This window comes from Schistocerca nitens, chromosome 1 (assembly GCF_023898315.1).
Source record: "Schistocerca nitens isolate TAMUIC-IGC-003100 chromosome 1, iqSchNite1.1, whole genome shotgun sequence".
NCBI classification, from domain to species: Eukaryota; Metazoa; Arthropoda; class Insecta; order Orthoptera; family Acrididae; genus Schistocerca; species Schistocerca nitens.
Window position 1 is genome coordinate 704,744,826 of NC_064614.1, and position 18,046 is coordinate 704,762,871.

Genomic DNA, 18,046 nt, shown 5'->3' on the forward strand with positions numbered 1-18,046 from the left:
GGTTATGCCTGTTGGTAGATGTGTGTGGCCTCCCTTGAATATAGCCCAAGCGTTTGTGATCTTTACTATCTCGGACTTGAAGATATTGAGCGACTTTACAAAAATATTTTTGAAGAAGTAGCTGGTTGTTTTACTTGATATGAAAGTGCTATTGAGATTCTCAGGAAAATTACATGAAAACAGTTGCAAGGAAATTGATATTCAGCTTGCAAAATGCTGTTAGGTAAATATAGATCATCAATATCTCAGGCAATCTGTAGACCTATTCTATTGTCTTTAAGCACATTTTGCATAAGTACCCTGAATACATGGTAAGACTGATTGTGATGTGTGTGGAGGCAAGCAGAGATTCACTTTTATCATATTGTACAGAAAACAATAGTCTGTACATCATATTATTGCTAAATATACTCCACCATACACCAGAACTAATATTATTATAAAATATCGTTTGCCAAGCATTGTGCAGTGGTTCGAAGAGTATGTGTAAGTATAATTTCTTGCATACATGGGTCCCAGTGGATCTCTTTAAGGCTATATGCCTGAAGTCATGTCTCAAAATTTAGCCAGTATTTTTTGTGCAGCTTAGTCATTTGTAACTGCCCAGTAAAATAAACTTGAAACCCATGATTGGTTAAATTAATTGGTGTAGGCTTCTTGCATTTAATGTGAACAGCATTACTACTCTTCTAAATTAAAAGTTTTTAATAAGTCAATACAAAAAGGCTATACGCCACTGTAAGTAAATAGTCTCCACTAATATCTTTTGTAGTCTGATGTTTCAACTCTTGTACAGTCCTCTAGAAACTTTATACTCTTATTTTCATTCCTCATCTCATTTGTATTTAATTCACTGTAATACCATGTGTCTCCACAAAACACTGTTAAGAAAGTATGGCGAACATACATCCAGGTTATTGACATTAGATGTTTGTTTGTCAATCACAGTAATGTTTCCTGATTTCTGGAAAGCCTGTCATCCTGCTGCCTAACAAACACAAAATATGCTGACAGAATGTAAGGCTATATATGTGACTAAAGGAAAAACTTCATAATAAACAATGGGAAGATATTTGAACAAAGTAAAAGCAATATCACCTGGTACAACTCTAAGTGTATTAAGATCATTAATGATAATGAGTATTGTTCTTCAATCTGGGGCTCTCACCAATATTGTCTGATGTAAGGGAAATACAAGAGATTCAAAGACGATCTGTATGATTTATCAAAGGTTTGCTTTGTCAGCATGGTAAGCGTACAGAAATACTTCATAAATTGCAGTGGAAGACATTAAAAAAAAAAGCTTATGCAATGCAGAGGCTTACTAACAGTTGCTCTTTCCATACAACAATGGGAATGGCTGGTAAGGTACAAGTGTCTTCAATGACTCTCTAGTATCATAGGGATCAAACAGACTTGACAACATTACTCATTTATGAAATATACATTACCCAAAAAGAAATACTGAAGAGCCTATTGAAGTTTTCCTCAATTAAAAACACTCAGGCACTGTTACGCTTAAGATCCTCATACTGCAAATCAACAAGACTCTAAAAATTACAAGATATCAGCACATTTATAACTTTCATCAGCTAGAAATCTAAGCAGTTAAAATGTCTGACACCATCTGAACACAATTATGTAATCTGCAGCAAATATTACAGTATAGGAAAGGTTATGTAGTAAGGAGGGAAAAATGTATAAATATAATTGAAATCTGGTTAGGTTCCTTAAGCCATCAGTGGACAAGACAGAAAAGAAGAAGATGAGTATGAACTTGCAGGCACAATATGAAAAAGAATGAATTACCTAAGAAAATAATGGGTAGACAAAAATTTGATGACAAAGAAAGTCTTACAACAGTTGCAAATTTCATAATCTGATTCTGATTGAATGTGAATTGAAGACTCATCCAAAACTGTGATGTCTGCTGGTGATTCTACTACACTGTACAACACACTTAAAGAGTCAGTATTTTGAAAACACTAAAATTGTGTCCCATTGTGACCCAGAAGTATGAAATTTGTCTCAAAGGTGCCTATAACCTTCCTTTGTAATTGTGCAAAGCACGGTGCCCTGCGATGTCATCCCCAGGCGCAGTGATACTTCAAACAGCACAGTGTCAACACGTGCAAAAAAAAGGCATGGTGTCACCACATGCAAAAAAAGGCCAGAGTTCAGAAGTTCATGTGAGATGTACGATGGGGTTCATGATGTCACATTGGCACCAAAGTTCACAACAATTCTGCACAATGCCACTGTGGATATTTCACATGATGAGGAGGCCATCAGTCCCCTCTTACCCACATTTCACTCCACTGTTTGATGCCTCTGCGACAGAGATCAGAATCGTAAGGTCTTGTGTTGAAATCGTGCAGGTTTCTTATGGATGGCCGAGGAAAACATTTCAGACGCATCACCACTCAGAACAGACACAAAAAGGCCTCAGGAGGTGGGATACAGGACATCAGTGAAACCACCCATTCCCATTGGGGTGTTCATTTTCATGCATTTTGCACTCAAAAATGACAGTTTGCAGTGTAAAATTGACTGGTAACAAACCCCAAGGTGATTCAACACTTTTCTAAGGACACCACGGAACTCCAATCTCACTGAACGTCTCACCCCTTCGAGTGTAGTGTGACACAAGTTTTGTTTTGGTATACAGGGTGGAACCACAACCACTCGATGACATCTCAATATGACCTGAAACAAAATGGGGGTTTGCTCCAATCTTTTTCGTGCCATTCTGTTGCACGTGTATTCGGCAAAGGGTCCCTCTAAGACCCCCAGTTCAGCAACACTATAAGTGCTACCTGTGCACTTTCATTGGGCACTTAAAAAAGGTTTATATACCGAAACATCCATCTACCAATCTCTTACGTGGCAGTCAGACAGACAACTTCTTCAGCACCCCTCTGATTTCGCATGTGGCCAACAGGTGCTAGTGTGAAGCAGGTTGCCTGTCACACTTACTGGTAAGAGTCAGTAAATGAATATGTTCGTGCAGGGACATTTTTAAAATGTCCAGTGGCACCGTGCTGTTGCTGAACTTGGGTAGGGAGGTTCTTAGAGGGACCCTTTGCCATTCCACTGATGTGTATGTCAATGTTACACCCGTTTGAACACAAGCCACAGGAGGGTTGAAGCGGAATGAAAAAGCATAAACATCCTTATTTGCAAAGTACCACTTTCAAATTTCGTCGAATGGTTTTGAATGGTCCCTGGTCGTGCCACAGCGTATACCCTCTTGAGGCCTTTTTGTGTCCATTCTGTTCTATTGCTTAATCTTCTCAGGCAACGTTGTTTCGGTAAAAAAGTATTTATTCTGTTAATAACCAAAAATCTGTTGGAAGGCTCTTTAGAGAGCTTGGGATCCTCTCACTCACTTGCCAATACACTTAGCCCCTAATAGCATGTATGATTATTAATACAAGTGATTTCAGGATAAGCTATAAAATTCAGAAATATAATCATAGAGAGAAAAATTATTTTCACTGTGTGGGAGTCATATAGAAAAAGAAATCCACACACAAGCCACAGTCTTGTAAACAGAAACCTACACTAGTATTTTAAAAGTACTGCCCACCACTGTTGAGGCACCTTCCCCACTGTGACAAAAAGACTGTCAATAGTTGTGTTGTAAAATTTCTGGGGCTGCATTCTGAATGATTTCTAAACATACTGCTTGATGTCCTTGTCCAAGGTGAATTGTTTGCCTCTCAGAGCATTCTTTGGCCCACCAGAAATGGCACAATTGCAAGGAGACAAGACCAAACTGCATTGGGGGAGGCTGAGGAAATCCCATTTGAATGTCTTCAACAGCTCCTCGACTGTGTTTGCAGTATGAGGCCTTGAATCGTGTTGGAGCAGAATGACCCAGCAGCTGTGGTTGTTTCAATAATCACTTTGTGAAGGCCGATCAAGGTGTGTGAGTACCACTGCACAATTACTGTTGTCCTATGCTGCAGGAAGTTGATAAGGAGGAGGACCTTTCAGTCAAAGAAGTTGAGCATAATTTTCCTACACCTATGTGGATGAAATTGGATTTTTGGATGGTGGTGACTGAACATGCTTACATGATGACATCATGTCTCACCCCCAGTGACCACTTGTGACAGGAACACATTCCCTCTCTCAACAGAGCACTGCAGATATTAGTGTCCCATTCGACATGCTTCCTGTACAGGTTGAAAACTGTGAGGCATCTACTGGGCCCACACTCTGTACAGTTTTCATCTGTCTTTAATGATGGCACAAAGATTCCCAATGCTCACACTGACTTCTGTGGCAATGGTCGATTCTGTAACGTGCCGGTCTAGAATAATGAGGATTTCCACCTTCTGGGCAAAGGCATCGGCAATGCAGTGTGGTGTTCCATACCATGCACCACTGGTTGACATCCATTCCACCCTAAACTGCTTGTGCGACACCTTGGTCCTTGCAATGGACATGTACTGCTCTCCATACACTTGTGCCACTGTCTGATGAACTACTGTTCTCTACTCTTCATTCGCTTCAAGAAATGACTATATTCCGTTGCACCTTGCCACTGTCTGATGAACTACTGTTCTCTACTCTCCATTCGCTTCAAGAAATGACTATATTCCTTTGCACCTCTTTTGGAGTCTCCATTTCTCTGTTTTCAACACGACTGAATACGGGGGTCGGCCGATGTGTGCTTGCATTTGCTCTGTTGTCATGTAGGTGTGTGCCCGTGTCCCTCAACCGGCAATTTCGAGATCTTATCAATCTCACAGGGAGCACAACTCCTTCTTCTGGAGGCAATGACATTAGGATCCTTCCAGTGATTTCCATTTTACAGCCTCTAGCTCATTTCTTTCTGAATGCACCTTGCAGATTATGTATGCCTGGTTAGTGTTCAAAATAGAGTCTTATATTCTGTCGCAGAAGTCTTTAATGGGTTCCCAACGCACATCTGGCAGAAACTGGAAATCTTCAGATACCACATTAAAAAAGTACCTTATCAAATATTGCCAGCTTGTGCATGCTTGTATGGAAGGGTCAAAGGCAGCAGTACGTTTCCGAGGAGTCACATCAGATTTGAGATTGAGACAGGCCTCAGACAAGGTGCTCTCTCATGTGTTCTGTTCAATGTCATCTTAGAGAAAGTAATAAGAGTGTAGGCAACAGGAGTGGGCTGGAGTACAGATGGACGGTAAATTCAATTGTCTCGCATATGCAGATGACATAGTACTACTAAGTGAATAAAAGCACGAGTTGAAAGGAATGTACCAGAAAATGGACCATTATGCACAGTAGGTAGGGCTCAAAGTGAATCAAGACAAAACAGAGTTCGTGCAATTAGGAAGAAGACAAGAGCAGGACGAATTTCTTGAGATACATGGCAAGAGGTTCAAGAGAGTACACCAGTTCAAATACTTGGGATCTTGGTTTACCACAGACAACAACATAAAAATGGACATCAAGGAAAGAATAGCAGTGGGAATGAAAGCACACATTCCCTCAGAGAGACACTTGGCTCTAAATCGATCTCAGGGAATACTAAGATGAAAATCTACAACACAGAGATGTGCCCAGCAGTAATGTACAGTTCAGAAACATGGAGCACGACTAAGCGAGAAAAGGAAAAACTATTAATATTTGAAAGAAGAGTAATGAGGAAGATATGGGGACCAGTTTTAAATAACAGAGAATGGAGGAGGAGGAAAAACGAGGAAATCTACCTTCTGATGTGACATCCAACTATCCTTCACATGATAAATAGCAAAAGAATACAGTGGGTTGGCCATGTAACCCATATGCCAGATGGAAGACAGGCGAAGAAGGCACTAGAGGGGAAACCAAACACCAGACGCTCCATTGAACGACCAAGGCAGTGCTGGATGGATGACCCAATGAAGGACCTAGCATCCCTGGGGATTGAAGACACCTGGAGGAACTGGGCACTAAACAGGAAGGAATGGAGGCAGTTTGTGGAAGGAGCACTTGGTCTGCAGGGCCTGTGATCACTGGATATCTATCTATCTATCTATCAAATATTGCCATAATTTATCGGGCTATTTTGATTTGGGAATATGGATCCTGATTAATAGTAATGTTCCTGATAACAAGTTTTAACTTCTTTTAATAGACAGCTGATAGCATTCTTGGTAATCAGTGAAATGACACAAATGCTTAGTATGAAGTAACAGATAAAATAGCAGCTTGGTAGTATAAGAGAAAATAGCAGTGATTTTTTCCAATGTGACTACTTTTCTCCTAATATACATATCATCTTCATTTAATATGATAATGAAGAAGTGCTGTGTGCATTCCAAATGACAGAGGAAAGGCAACCACTCATCATTATAACTGAGGCATTCAGCTGACACATAAAATAGGTACCACCTGCAAACACACACTCCCCCTTCCAGCGCGCGCGCCAGCACACACACACACACAAACACACACACACACACACACACACACACACACACACACACACACATTGTTCCACTGCTGCAACTTGGGCAGGCTGCAGAGTCAGGTCAGTTTAGTTGTGCACGTGTTCTTTTAGTCTCTTACTTCTGCTGAAAGACATTATGTTAAAGTTTAGTAACAGTTTCAATCTAGTTTAGGTTTCCGTTACCCTCCCAACTACTTAATGAGCTGTTACTTACACTCTTTCCACAATAAAGTGTTCTAGGAGTAGCTACTCTAATTAACACTATATGTAGGTAGCGTTAGTTGTAACCAGCTGTCAGAGTACTTTGCAGTGGCTACTTCAGTCTTTTAATGAATAACTTGACTAGTCTATGTCCCTGAAGGCTCTCCATAAGGGGTGACTGATGAAACATCTTGTGTGAATGAATCAATTAGTTTACAAAACCTAATGTCATTGCCTTCTTCTTCTTCTTCTTGTTCTGCACGTCACTAAATGGATTAGGCTTTAAGACTGTTCCACACTCTCCAATTACCATATATATCCGGTTATATGATGACTTTTTTCCAAAATTTGTTATTTGAAAAATATGGGTTGTTTTATATTTGCAGATTTAACTATTGCTGATCAGGTCAATGATTTTATATTGTTTGAATATAACAGAGGGAAAGATTCCACATGGGAAAAATATATCTAAAAACAAAGATGATGTGACTTACCAAACGAAAGCACTGGCACGTCGATAGACACACAAACGAACATACACACAAAATTCAAGCTTTCGCAACCAACGGTTGCTTCATCAGGAAAGAGGGAAGGAGAGGGAAAGACAAAAGGATGTGGGTTTTAAGGGAGAGGGTAAGGAGTCATTCCAATCCCGGGAGCGAAAAGACTTACCTTAGGGGGAAAAAAGGACAGGTATACACTCGCACACACACATATCCATCCGCACATACACAGACACAAACAGACATTTGTAAAGGCCAAATGTCTGCTTGTGTCTGTATATGTGCGGATGGGGGTGTGTGTGTGTGTGTGTGTGTGTGTGTGTGTGTGTGTGTGCGCGTGCGTGTGCGCGCGCGAGAGTATATACCTGTCCTTTTTTCCCCCTAAGGTAAGTCTTTCCGCTCCCGGGACTGGAATGACTCCTTACCCTCTCCCTTAAAACCCACATCCTTTCATCTTTCTCTCTCCTTCCCTCTTTCCTGACGAAGCAACCGTTGGTTGCGAAAGCTTGAATTTTGTGTGTATGTTTGTGTGTCTATTGACGTGCCAGCGCTGTCGCTTGGTAAGTCACATCATCTTTGTTTTTAGATATATTTTATATTGTTTAATAGACTGATATAGGGGTCGTCTTACATTTATACAAATGAGTTTGGCTATTGAGGTTTATCAAATTTATTTTGAAGAATTCCAAAGGGTAGGGCTTAGCAAACATACTTTCATTTGAATGGGTTTGAGATTTCCCAATATGCCAAAGCACTCGATACAGTATTGACTTTGAACAAACATGTGACATTTGACTTGCAGCACTAGGGCTTATGCAAGACACTGTGAACTAGTCACTACAACAATATAATGCTCTGCTTAAAAGTTCACAATTTTGTGAAACACGGGAGGAAACAGCATTAAATTCTGTCAACTTACAAACTTTTGCTGTATTTGAACAGGTTTGCAAAAAAAGTTCTCATGCATGCATGGATATCTTAAATATACCGTACATTTACGCTGCTTTTGAAGTGAAGGTAATATTCAAAGGCAAAAATCTTGTCCTTCAAAAACCATTATTTGATTCTGAACTCAAATCAATATTCTATTTCGTTATGAGAAACTGTAATGATTTAACAAGTGGGTTGAAAATGATAAATTCAGTCGCTGTTTGCGCATTATAATAAAACATCACCAGCTTTAGATCAAGATGGTGACATTAAGGTGAAATGAGAAAGAAAATTAATCTAGAACTAAATGTCTAACAAACAAAATAAATCATATTAAACTGACTGTAATTGTTATCACAAGAACAAATCACAGCCAAAAAACCCTTTGTGGAGATAATATCAACAGAGATCAGTAGATCGCAGGACAAGCGGAAGTTCCAGAATTGCACTGAATCATGACTGCAATCTTTTATTTTTGTATTAATTGCTGTAGTTATATATGACCTGTACACTAGAAGATATTGCCGTCCATGTTTCACTTTTGCTCAAGCACAGAACTATGGAAGGGTTGAAAGGGGGCAGTGACACCAGTTTGGCTGAGAACTACAATGACTGCGGATTGGGGAGTGGTGAGTAGCCAATACATTTCATCATGTTGTTAACCATGGGAAACTATACTGCATACTTTGGCTTTTTATGAATGTCTACCATGTTTAAACTGCAGTTTGTGCCAGAGTCTATTTGCACTAGGAATTGAAATGACTTCAAAATTGGACAAATACTCAACAACAGCATACAGTTTTGCAGGAAAGGCTAAAAGTCTAGACCCTGGGACCAGTGGCGTAATTCTGTATTTTGTTCATCTATATTGTCCAAGCCCACCGTGCTGTATGACGGTTGGCTGCTGGTTCTACACAGCCAATGAACTGAAGATAGTCACATAGTGACTGAAATCGATCAGTAAAATAAAGGATTTCAATATTTATGATCAATGCTGCCATTTAACCAAAATATATTGACAACAATACAGTCATGGCACACACCGTTTGCAATGGAATTTGGCATCAATGAGAGAGCAGCAGGCAGACAATATTTTTGGAAGGAACAGACATTGTAAAATTCCCACGGCAGTCTAGAAGCGAAATACGATGTGTGTGTTCTCATGTCCCACCGTAGCCACAGCATCAGAAAGTGGAACATATTCTGAAGAAATAACAGAATATTTGTAGCAACGAAGATACAAGCTTTACAGCTGTCCCTTTAGGATGACAACGATGATGGTTGAAAATAGTGATACTGCAGATGACAGGCTAAGCACACAAAGAAGGCAGTAAATATAAAAATTAATGTAAACAATTTCTTTTTGTTTATTTTATTACTTACTATATATTAAAATGTAGACAATGAATAAATGGCCTAATTTCAGAATGAATGTAATATTAACTTTTTAAGCAGATATAAGTCAGTATAAGTTTGTAATTTTCATTAGCTGGAATATGTTAAAATTACGTGTTTCTCAAGGAGCACCTTAGAAAAAGGGGGTTGTTTTATACTCAAGTAAATACGGTACCTACCCACATCATCTTAGATTTTTCCTACATTTTTTTCTATCTGCCAGTTTGTATGCTAAAGCTAATTTAAGTCTTGCTTATCCATCCTCTTTATGATTTAATACTAGGTATTGCTGTATTTAATTATTCTACATTCAACTGCTTCTACTTCTAACTCTTGTCACATGTTCCATTTCTTATGTGGCATGCTCTGGAGTAACATCTTGAGCTTATAAGTAGTTTACTCTTATTTACAGTCTGGTCTTATTTTTCAATGTGCAATGGATGGTGTCACGTGTAATTCCAAATTCATCAATTTTTTGATCTAGATCTTTGCTACTGTTTGTGTGAACCTAAGTGTCCAAACAGCTCGAAGAAGACAGCTTTTCACCGCACAGCAATTTTTGTTGAGGCCATATCTTTATCATAGAAAACTAGCACTTTATAAAACTAATAATGAAAACAATCAATTTTGGCCAATGTAATGTAATTCTGTACACAGTATAGAAGCTAAAGCAATTACCAAATTACAAAACTTTCACTGCATGACTCAAGACCTAAACTTTGATTTTAATTTTGTGTACTACAAAACCAAAAATTTTCCTCCGAATACATGTAATGTCTTAGCGTCATGTAACTGACAGTATACAAACGGATTTTTATAAAAATGAGACATTCCCACTCCACTAGCAGCAACATGACCATTCATTTAGTCTACGTCCATTTCAGTATATATATGCTTCCCATTTTCTGCTCCTTTTGTTACCCTGTGCCATATTTTTCTACTACCAGCTATCAGTATGTGATAACGAACTTTACAATTTTTTTAAACATATATCTGACAGATTTATGAACAGACTACCGGTGTTTTATTGATCTGTCTATCAGGCTAAATTGAATTATTTATTCATGTTCATAAAATGGAAGCTCAGACTGTTTCTTTTTTCTCAAGTTATATATGGCACTATGAATCATTCAGCTCTAAGTATACGTTTGACAAGTTATATATGGCATTATGAATCATTCAACTCTTAAGTATACAGCGTGGTTTCCCTTCTATCACTTCAAAAATCCAATGAAGAAATATGCCCTGAGACAAACTTATGAAAGATTACTGAAAAAGAACTTGACCCAACTTCCCAGAGAATTAATAGTTCAGTTAACACGTAATGCGTGGTACTGTCTTAAAATGTGTGTTATTAATTAATCTGTAACTACAAGGTGCAACATCAGGACATGAGTCTCTAATATTGTGTTTCAGTGTAATTAAAATAAAACCTGATGATAAATGCCACTGGTCTCACAAAACATGGTACGAATGAAGCCTGACTTACACAAAATGGGCTATGAAACAGAATATATTATATGGCAAAATGGCAGTACTGCATTACATGTCATTACTAAAACACTCACTCAATCTTCACCCAGTGTTTTCTGATGTGTTATGTGAGACTTGACAATCTGATTGTTCTAATTCAAGCAACTAAATGGCTTCAGTGAAGAGCTACCACACTTTCCTCTCCTTGCTCGCTGTGCATGCTTATATCTTGGATCATCTCCAAGTTTGGAATGGCAAAGGCAGAGTTTTGGTGCCACAGTAAATAAATAAAAATAGGGCCATTTCAGTCTGCATGAAACAGGGCCTATCACTGCAACATGTTACGTAAGATTACTCTTCAAAATTTGCCTACTCAATGACAGGCCTGTGCCATACCAAACTAATTTTGACAGACTTCACAATACAAACAAGCACATCGAGCAATTTTTTGACACCAAAACAAGCTCAACCTTTGTATCCACTTGGAAACGTACCAGGAAATAAGTAAAACACAGGAAATAGCAAGGAAAGAAAATTTAATTTATTTCCTTTCTTCACACTAATCTTTTACACTTTCTTCAATACAAGTGACAACATGTCACAATTATAGTTCTCATATGAAGCACATGTTTTTACCACATGGCACCATACTACTTCTCACAGTCCATTTGTACATTGCACGTATAAACACAATTACATAACATGACATCTTAAATATGAACTTGCAATCAGACCACAAACATGTTTCAAACAGGTTGTGCCATTTCATCGCAAACATACAAATTGATTCACTGCCTGAAATTAAAATATAAAAAACTATATAAGACTAAAAGAGCTCTGGAAATGTATGTACAAATTACAAAGAAACTATGTGTTACTTGCAAGATAGACTGAGCCACTAAGGCTCCAAGTCACACAGCTCTTGCCAAATTATTAAAGTGCCTCCAGGCAGCTTAAAATATATATCTTTTAATTTTTTATTGGAGTGTTGCACGTAACTCAGGTCACAGGACCATTTCCATCAACACTGTTTTCAGATCTGCGTGGAATACGCCCTTGTCTTATTCCTTTCCGAGACAGTACTGCATTTATAGATTCATTGGCTGTAAGTGAATTAAGACTAGTGGGGGCAGGCATATTTGAAGGTGTGGTTGAGGCACGCCGCGTCCTTATCACAAGATTTGGATTTGCATAGGGGGTAATTGGCGATGATGCACTGAGAGGCACATTTTGTCCACTATTTATTTGGTTATGTGCTGCAGGTGGCCTGCCAGGGCCCGAGTTACGGCCTCCACGAATAATGCTATGTGGTCCAAAAGATGCTCTTTTCCTACCCCGTTTTGATGCAATACCGTTCTGACCAGGAACACCACCTACAGGTTTAACTCCTGGTAAGATAGGACTCACATCTAAAGTCCAAAGATTAATGCTAACAGATCCCCTAGAACGAGTCCTAGGACTTTCATTATTTGAAACACGATGATTGTTGGCATACGATTTTGCAACATGTTTCACTTCCAGATCAGAATTTTCACTACCTGAACCACTTGAACCGTCATGGTCTGCAAATGAGGTTGTAGTCTCAGATCCCATTGTGAACTCACTTTCACTGTCTGTAGAATGGCTTGCACCACCTCGACTTCGCACGCGAGTCATTTGACTAGACATACGACCCCCCCTACCCCTCCGCCCACGCATTAAGCCACTGCCTCTGAATTTTGTTGTGTGAGAACTTGTGTTATTAACCTGGTTATGAGCAGCCACACGTGAAAATGTGAGTGGTTGTTCTTCTTCATCTTCAGTAAGGTGTGCACATCGCTCTTCTTCCTCTTTCAATGCCTGGAGTCTTCCAAGTTCCCATTCCCGCTTTTGTTGTTCAATTTCTGCCTCAGCTGCTGCCAATTGCTCTGCTGACCATGCTGCTTCAGTCTCCTCAACAAATCTCATTGCATAGCGTTCCACAGGAGTAAGCTGAAAATTATTTATGAGTTACTTAAATATTGTTAGAAATGTAATGACATGTGTAAGAGAAAAACTAAATAGCTAACATAATTAAGCCCTGTTGTACACTAATACATTAAGATAGCTTAAAATTGGGCACTAGTTACACTGTCACTATCATACATAAAGATTGGCTATTACTATTCAAAAATGCAATGATATAACAGTCATTCTCATTAAAATGGAAAGAGTTATGGTGCTACTAACGAGGACAGTGTTTTCAAAGAACGGTTAAACAAATGAAGCCTGATGAGAGTAAAAGTAAGGGTAGCTAATTTCCTGAGAATCACAAAAGTTAAAGGAATATGTACTTTTTTTATTTTTTTAAATTTTTTTTAAATTACTTATATAACAACTATGATAGTGTGTCACATTTTGGAAAAAAATAAATACATAAAAATTAATTGATAATGTAACTTCTATCAATGTCAGCGTGAAGATAGTGATACACCTTTGTTGCCCAGCTGTCATAAATAGAAATGTATTCATTCATTTTCCTTTCTTTTCTCCGCTTATCTTACCCTTTAATTTATTTTTATTACAAAGTAATCACCTTAACAGAAGCATTTTCAGGAAAGTACATGTGCCCAGATTAAGAATTTTAAACTAGAATACGTGCACCTGAACTGAAAATGTTATTCTCATCATCAGTCCAGTCTTTTATCACTAACCAACTTTGCTTAGAAGAATCACATTATATTACATAAGAAACAGTATCACATAAGGTTTAAGTTAAATTTTAATATGGAATGAGCTGTGGACACAGTTAACACATGTATTAATATGAGGAAATTCATGAAACACACACAAAATTCAGACACTCTAATAGTGGAAAAAATTATATCATTCTCAATTAGAAACAAATAATTTGTTCCACCATATATATGGGTTTACAAATAAATAAAGAGGAAGCTAACACATCATACGTTACATATTACAGATCTGAGACTGTTATGACAAAGATTTTTGTTAGACCAATGGAAAGTCCAGATTGGAATATGAACAATATAATGAAAAGGATGCGTTGCTACTTGCTGTAAAGACAACACATTAAATTGCAGACAGGCATAACAAACGGACTGTTACACATTGAGCTTTTGGCCAAACCCTTCTTCAGAAAACACACACACACACACACACACACACACACACACACACACACACACAAAATGCTACCACCGGCCACTGCAGCCAGAATGCAACTCTCGCACTGAATGAAAGCAGCAATCTGGAGTGGTGCTGGGAAGGGGAGGGATATCTGGGTATGGGTGGGGGAGAGAAGAGTACTGTCTGATGGAGCATACTGGGACTGGATGGCAGCATGACAAGGCTAGCAGGTGCAGCATCAGGAGGATGTGGGAGAGTAAGGGGATGGTTGGTGAGGAATGGGAAAAGAGAGGAACGGAGATGGGGAAAGAGATTAGTGGATGCGTTAGCAGAGAGTGAAACATGCTGAGGATGAGGAGACATTAATTGGGAGGAGGTGATAGGACAGAGGGGGTGGAAACTGTAGGATGGAGGATGTGGTAACAGTAGGTTACCATAGGTCAAGGCTGAGATAATTACATAATACCAGGACGGGAGAATGTGTTATAAGGATAACTTCCATCTGTGCAGTTCAGAAAGCTACTGGTGGAGGGGAGGATCTTGATAGCTCAGGTGGTGAAGCAGCCATTGAAACCAAGCCTGTTATGCTCAGCTGCATGCTGTGCCACAAGATGGCCACTTTGCTCTTGGCCACAGTTTGGCAGTGGCTGTTAATCCAGGTCGACAGCTAGTTGGGAGTCCTACCAATATAAAAAGCTGTGCAATGATTGCAGGAGAGTAGGTATATGACTTGGCTGTTTTCACACATGGCCCAGCCACTGACTGGGTACAATACGCCTGTCAGGGATGGAACAGGAAGTTTGTGGTGGCTGGATTGCGCAGGTCTCGCATCTGGGTCTTCCACAGGGATGATCCCTGCGGCAAGGTGTTGTGTACGGAACACTGCTTTAAGGGGGGTGGGAAGGATCTTGAGTAGGATGTTCCTCACATCAGGGCATAATGATAGATAATCAAAGCCCTGACAAACGATGTGGTTCAGCTGTTCCAGTCCAGGATGGAATGGGTGACAAAGGCAGTACTCATCTGTAGCTGGTTCTTGGGGTGTTTGGACAACTGGGGGTGTTTGGGGATATGGCATGAAAAATCTATTTGCAGACTAGGTCTGGGGGTAGTGCCTGTCTGTGAAGGCTTTTATGAGACCTTCATCATACCGGGCAAGGCCATTCTTGTCACTGCAGTTATGCCATCCTGGGTGGCTAAGCTGTATGGGAGGAACTGTTTGGGGAGGAGCAGGGGCAGCTATCAAAATGCAAGTACTGTTGGTGGGTTTAATGTGGACACAGGTGTGGATGGAGCCATCGGAGAGGAGAAGCTTAATGTCCAGGAAGGTGGCATGCTGTTTGGAAGTAGATCAAGTGAAGCGGATGGGAGAGAAGTTGTTACGGTTGTGAAGGAATGACAACAGTGTGTCTTGGTCCTACATCCAGCTCATGAAGAAGTCATCAATGAACCTGACCCAGATGAGGTGTTTAGAGTTTTGGAAACAGTCAGGACGGTGTATGACGAATGAGGTAGTAGGTTTGGAGCCTAAAGGACATTGGGAGAGATTGTGTTCAATAGTGGCCAAGACCATGGGCATGAGGCATGTTGGCGTAAACAGAAGTGATGTCAATAATGAAGAGGAGAGATCCAGGAGGTACAAGTGTGGAGATGACGGAGAGTAAGAGGAGGAAGCAGTTGGTATCTCTGATGTGGAAGGCTAGATTTTGGGCAACTGATTGTAGGTATTGGTCAATGAGGGCTGAAATTCATTCAGTCAGGGCACAATAACAAACTGCAATGGGGCATCCAGGATTGTTAGTTTAAAGGTTTAAGGTGGATGTGCGGAGTGTTGGAAGAAAATGAATTCAGGGCAGACAGTCTGGGAATTACTATTTTACTGCAAATATGAGGCATCCAATGTATAAAATGGAGTACACAAAGTAGTAAGTATGAATGTCCAGAAACACTGTGAACCTTTCTGGTTGCACATTTACCTGTTGTTCTAACTGTCTGACTTCTTGTTCTGCCTTGCTAATTTCCTGTTCTCCTGAAGCTGCATTTCCTTCTGCTTCCTCTAGTGGAATAGACTCATCAAATTCTGCAAGATCAGCAGCTGCCTCAGCTGTGGCAGTTCTTGCAGCAAGGACATCAGATTCATCTTCTGCAGCAGCCAAAGCTGATTCTAGAGCACCTAAAGCAGCCTTTTCTTCAGTGGGTGCCTGTAAAAGAAAGAACATACCTGTAATGACCATTTATGTTAAAATATATTTATATAAAATGCTAATTTATGGATAAAATATAGACAACAGTGTTAGGAAATACAGTACATGAAGTAGATAAATAGCCACTGTGAGTGTCTGACAAATGATGCAAGTCTAAGGCTAACTACACCCATCACCTTCTTGTTCACATGTCTATGGGTGACCCGATGGTGTTTTTATGGCGGAATCTCCCAAAAACATTTTTGAAGGGACCACAGATTTTGAAGGTCATAAGTGGGAAAAAGTACTACTGAAAATTACATCATTTGGTGATGATTTGATGTTTTTGTTGGTGGTAATTCAGAATTAAGGGTACCAAATTTTTGGATTTGGCAATATGCAATCTTTTAATGCCACACTGCCTGACATGCAATCTAAATAAATTATAATTCAAAATGTGCCTTTTCAAGAACATGTTCATAATATAACACCCATAAACTCTCAAAATTACACATTAGTATGCAAGAAGCAAAAATGTGTTAAATAAGGTGAAATTGGCTAAATAAAATACGTCGGACATGTAATTTTTTGAGTTCTAGAGGGGCATCACACCCTCAATAAATTCGAAGAATGGGATCATTATGGATGTGTAGGAAGTGGCAAAGATTCTGGTTCATCCTCATTTTCACTTTCTTCTTGTATCTCTGCCATTTGTTGTGTAAGACTTTATTAACTGCCATGAACTATCAGATGGCAACACCTTCGTCACTGTCAACAAATGCAGCGATGCTAAGGTACTGTGTGTTTCCTTCCTTCCCCATTTTTGCAGCCATTGTTCAGCTGCAATTACTTCTTTTTCTGGTGTGATGTCTTCCATAAGTACCATCCGATGAAAGCAGTCTTCTTCAAGCAGTTTCAGATTTTATGCACAGAATTCCACGCACTTCTTACAAAATGTACAGCATCTAAGATTGTTACCTTTCTCACTGCAATACGAAGACAGTCCAGCCTGTTCTTGTATTTTTGTTTCAGGCAATGTATACTGCCTTGGTTGAGTGGCTGAATGTGGCTTATACAGATGGGAAGAAAAATTTATATTACACTAATACGATGTGTCTTTGGGGATAAACTTCACACCGACCAATACACAAAATTTCTATTTCTAGCACCCGAACTTGCACACAAGATTTGTCCAAATATAGTTGTCGTTACCCATGTTTTCAAATTAGATGTATACTTACATAGAAATGTCTGCACATTTTTAAGCCTTGTGGACTCTTTACCTTTCCAGTTATTACATTTATTTTCATTACAAAATAATAAGACAATTAGCCTATCTTTACTAAATTTTGTGCTGTGGCATTTCTCTCCTCTGAACTCAAGAGCTTCATTAGACAGAACTTGAACAAATAAGCCTGTTTCAGCTGCACTATAAACATCACTGGGACAGTATTTTTGTATGATGGAAAAGTATTTTTCCATGACTGAACAGTGTCAATGTTTAACACTTCCAGTGTCACCCTGAACACATTAATATTTTAAATTATTTCAGTTCTTGGATCTTTTGATCTACTATTGGATGTTTTGAAATCTGAGTGTCTCAACTTTGGTGCCAAATATATTGCTTTAGTGCGAATCACAGTACCACCCATTGAAACATTCATGGCATGAGCTTGTTTTATCTATTTCCACAGCACCTTTTCCAGTTCCAGAAAGTGACTGTCATGCACTTATTTTTGTTTGTCACTTACTGCTTCCAAACATGCTGCTCCAATTAGTTTTCATTTGCTCATTACTGTATTTAATGTTAATGTTGATGGAGA

The 18,046-nt window shown here is 39.2% G+C and overlaps 1 protein-coding gene across 3 annotated transcripts in view; it reads right to left on the reverse strand.

The window, feature by feature from the left end:
• LOC126259706 (helicase domino) overlaps nucleotides 1–18,046 on the reverse strand; it is a 444,931-nt gene that overhangs the window by 191,114 nt on the left and 235,771 nt on the right. For all 3 annotated transcript variants that reach the window (XM_049956690.1, XM_049956698.1, XM_049956682.1), the window contains exons 29-30: nucleotides 16,017–16,241; nucleotides 12,679–12,903 (exon numbers count right to left, since the gene is read on the reverse strand). In XM_049956690.1, the coding sequence (XP_049812647.1) occupies nucleotides 12,679–12,903; nucleotides 16,017–16,241 (450 nt within the window). The remainder of the gene's footprint in view (nucleotides 1–12,678; nucleotides 12,904–16,016; nucleotides 16,242–18,046) is intronic.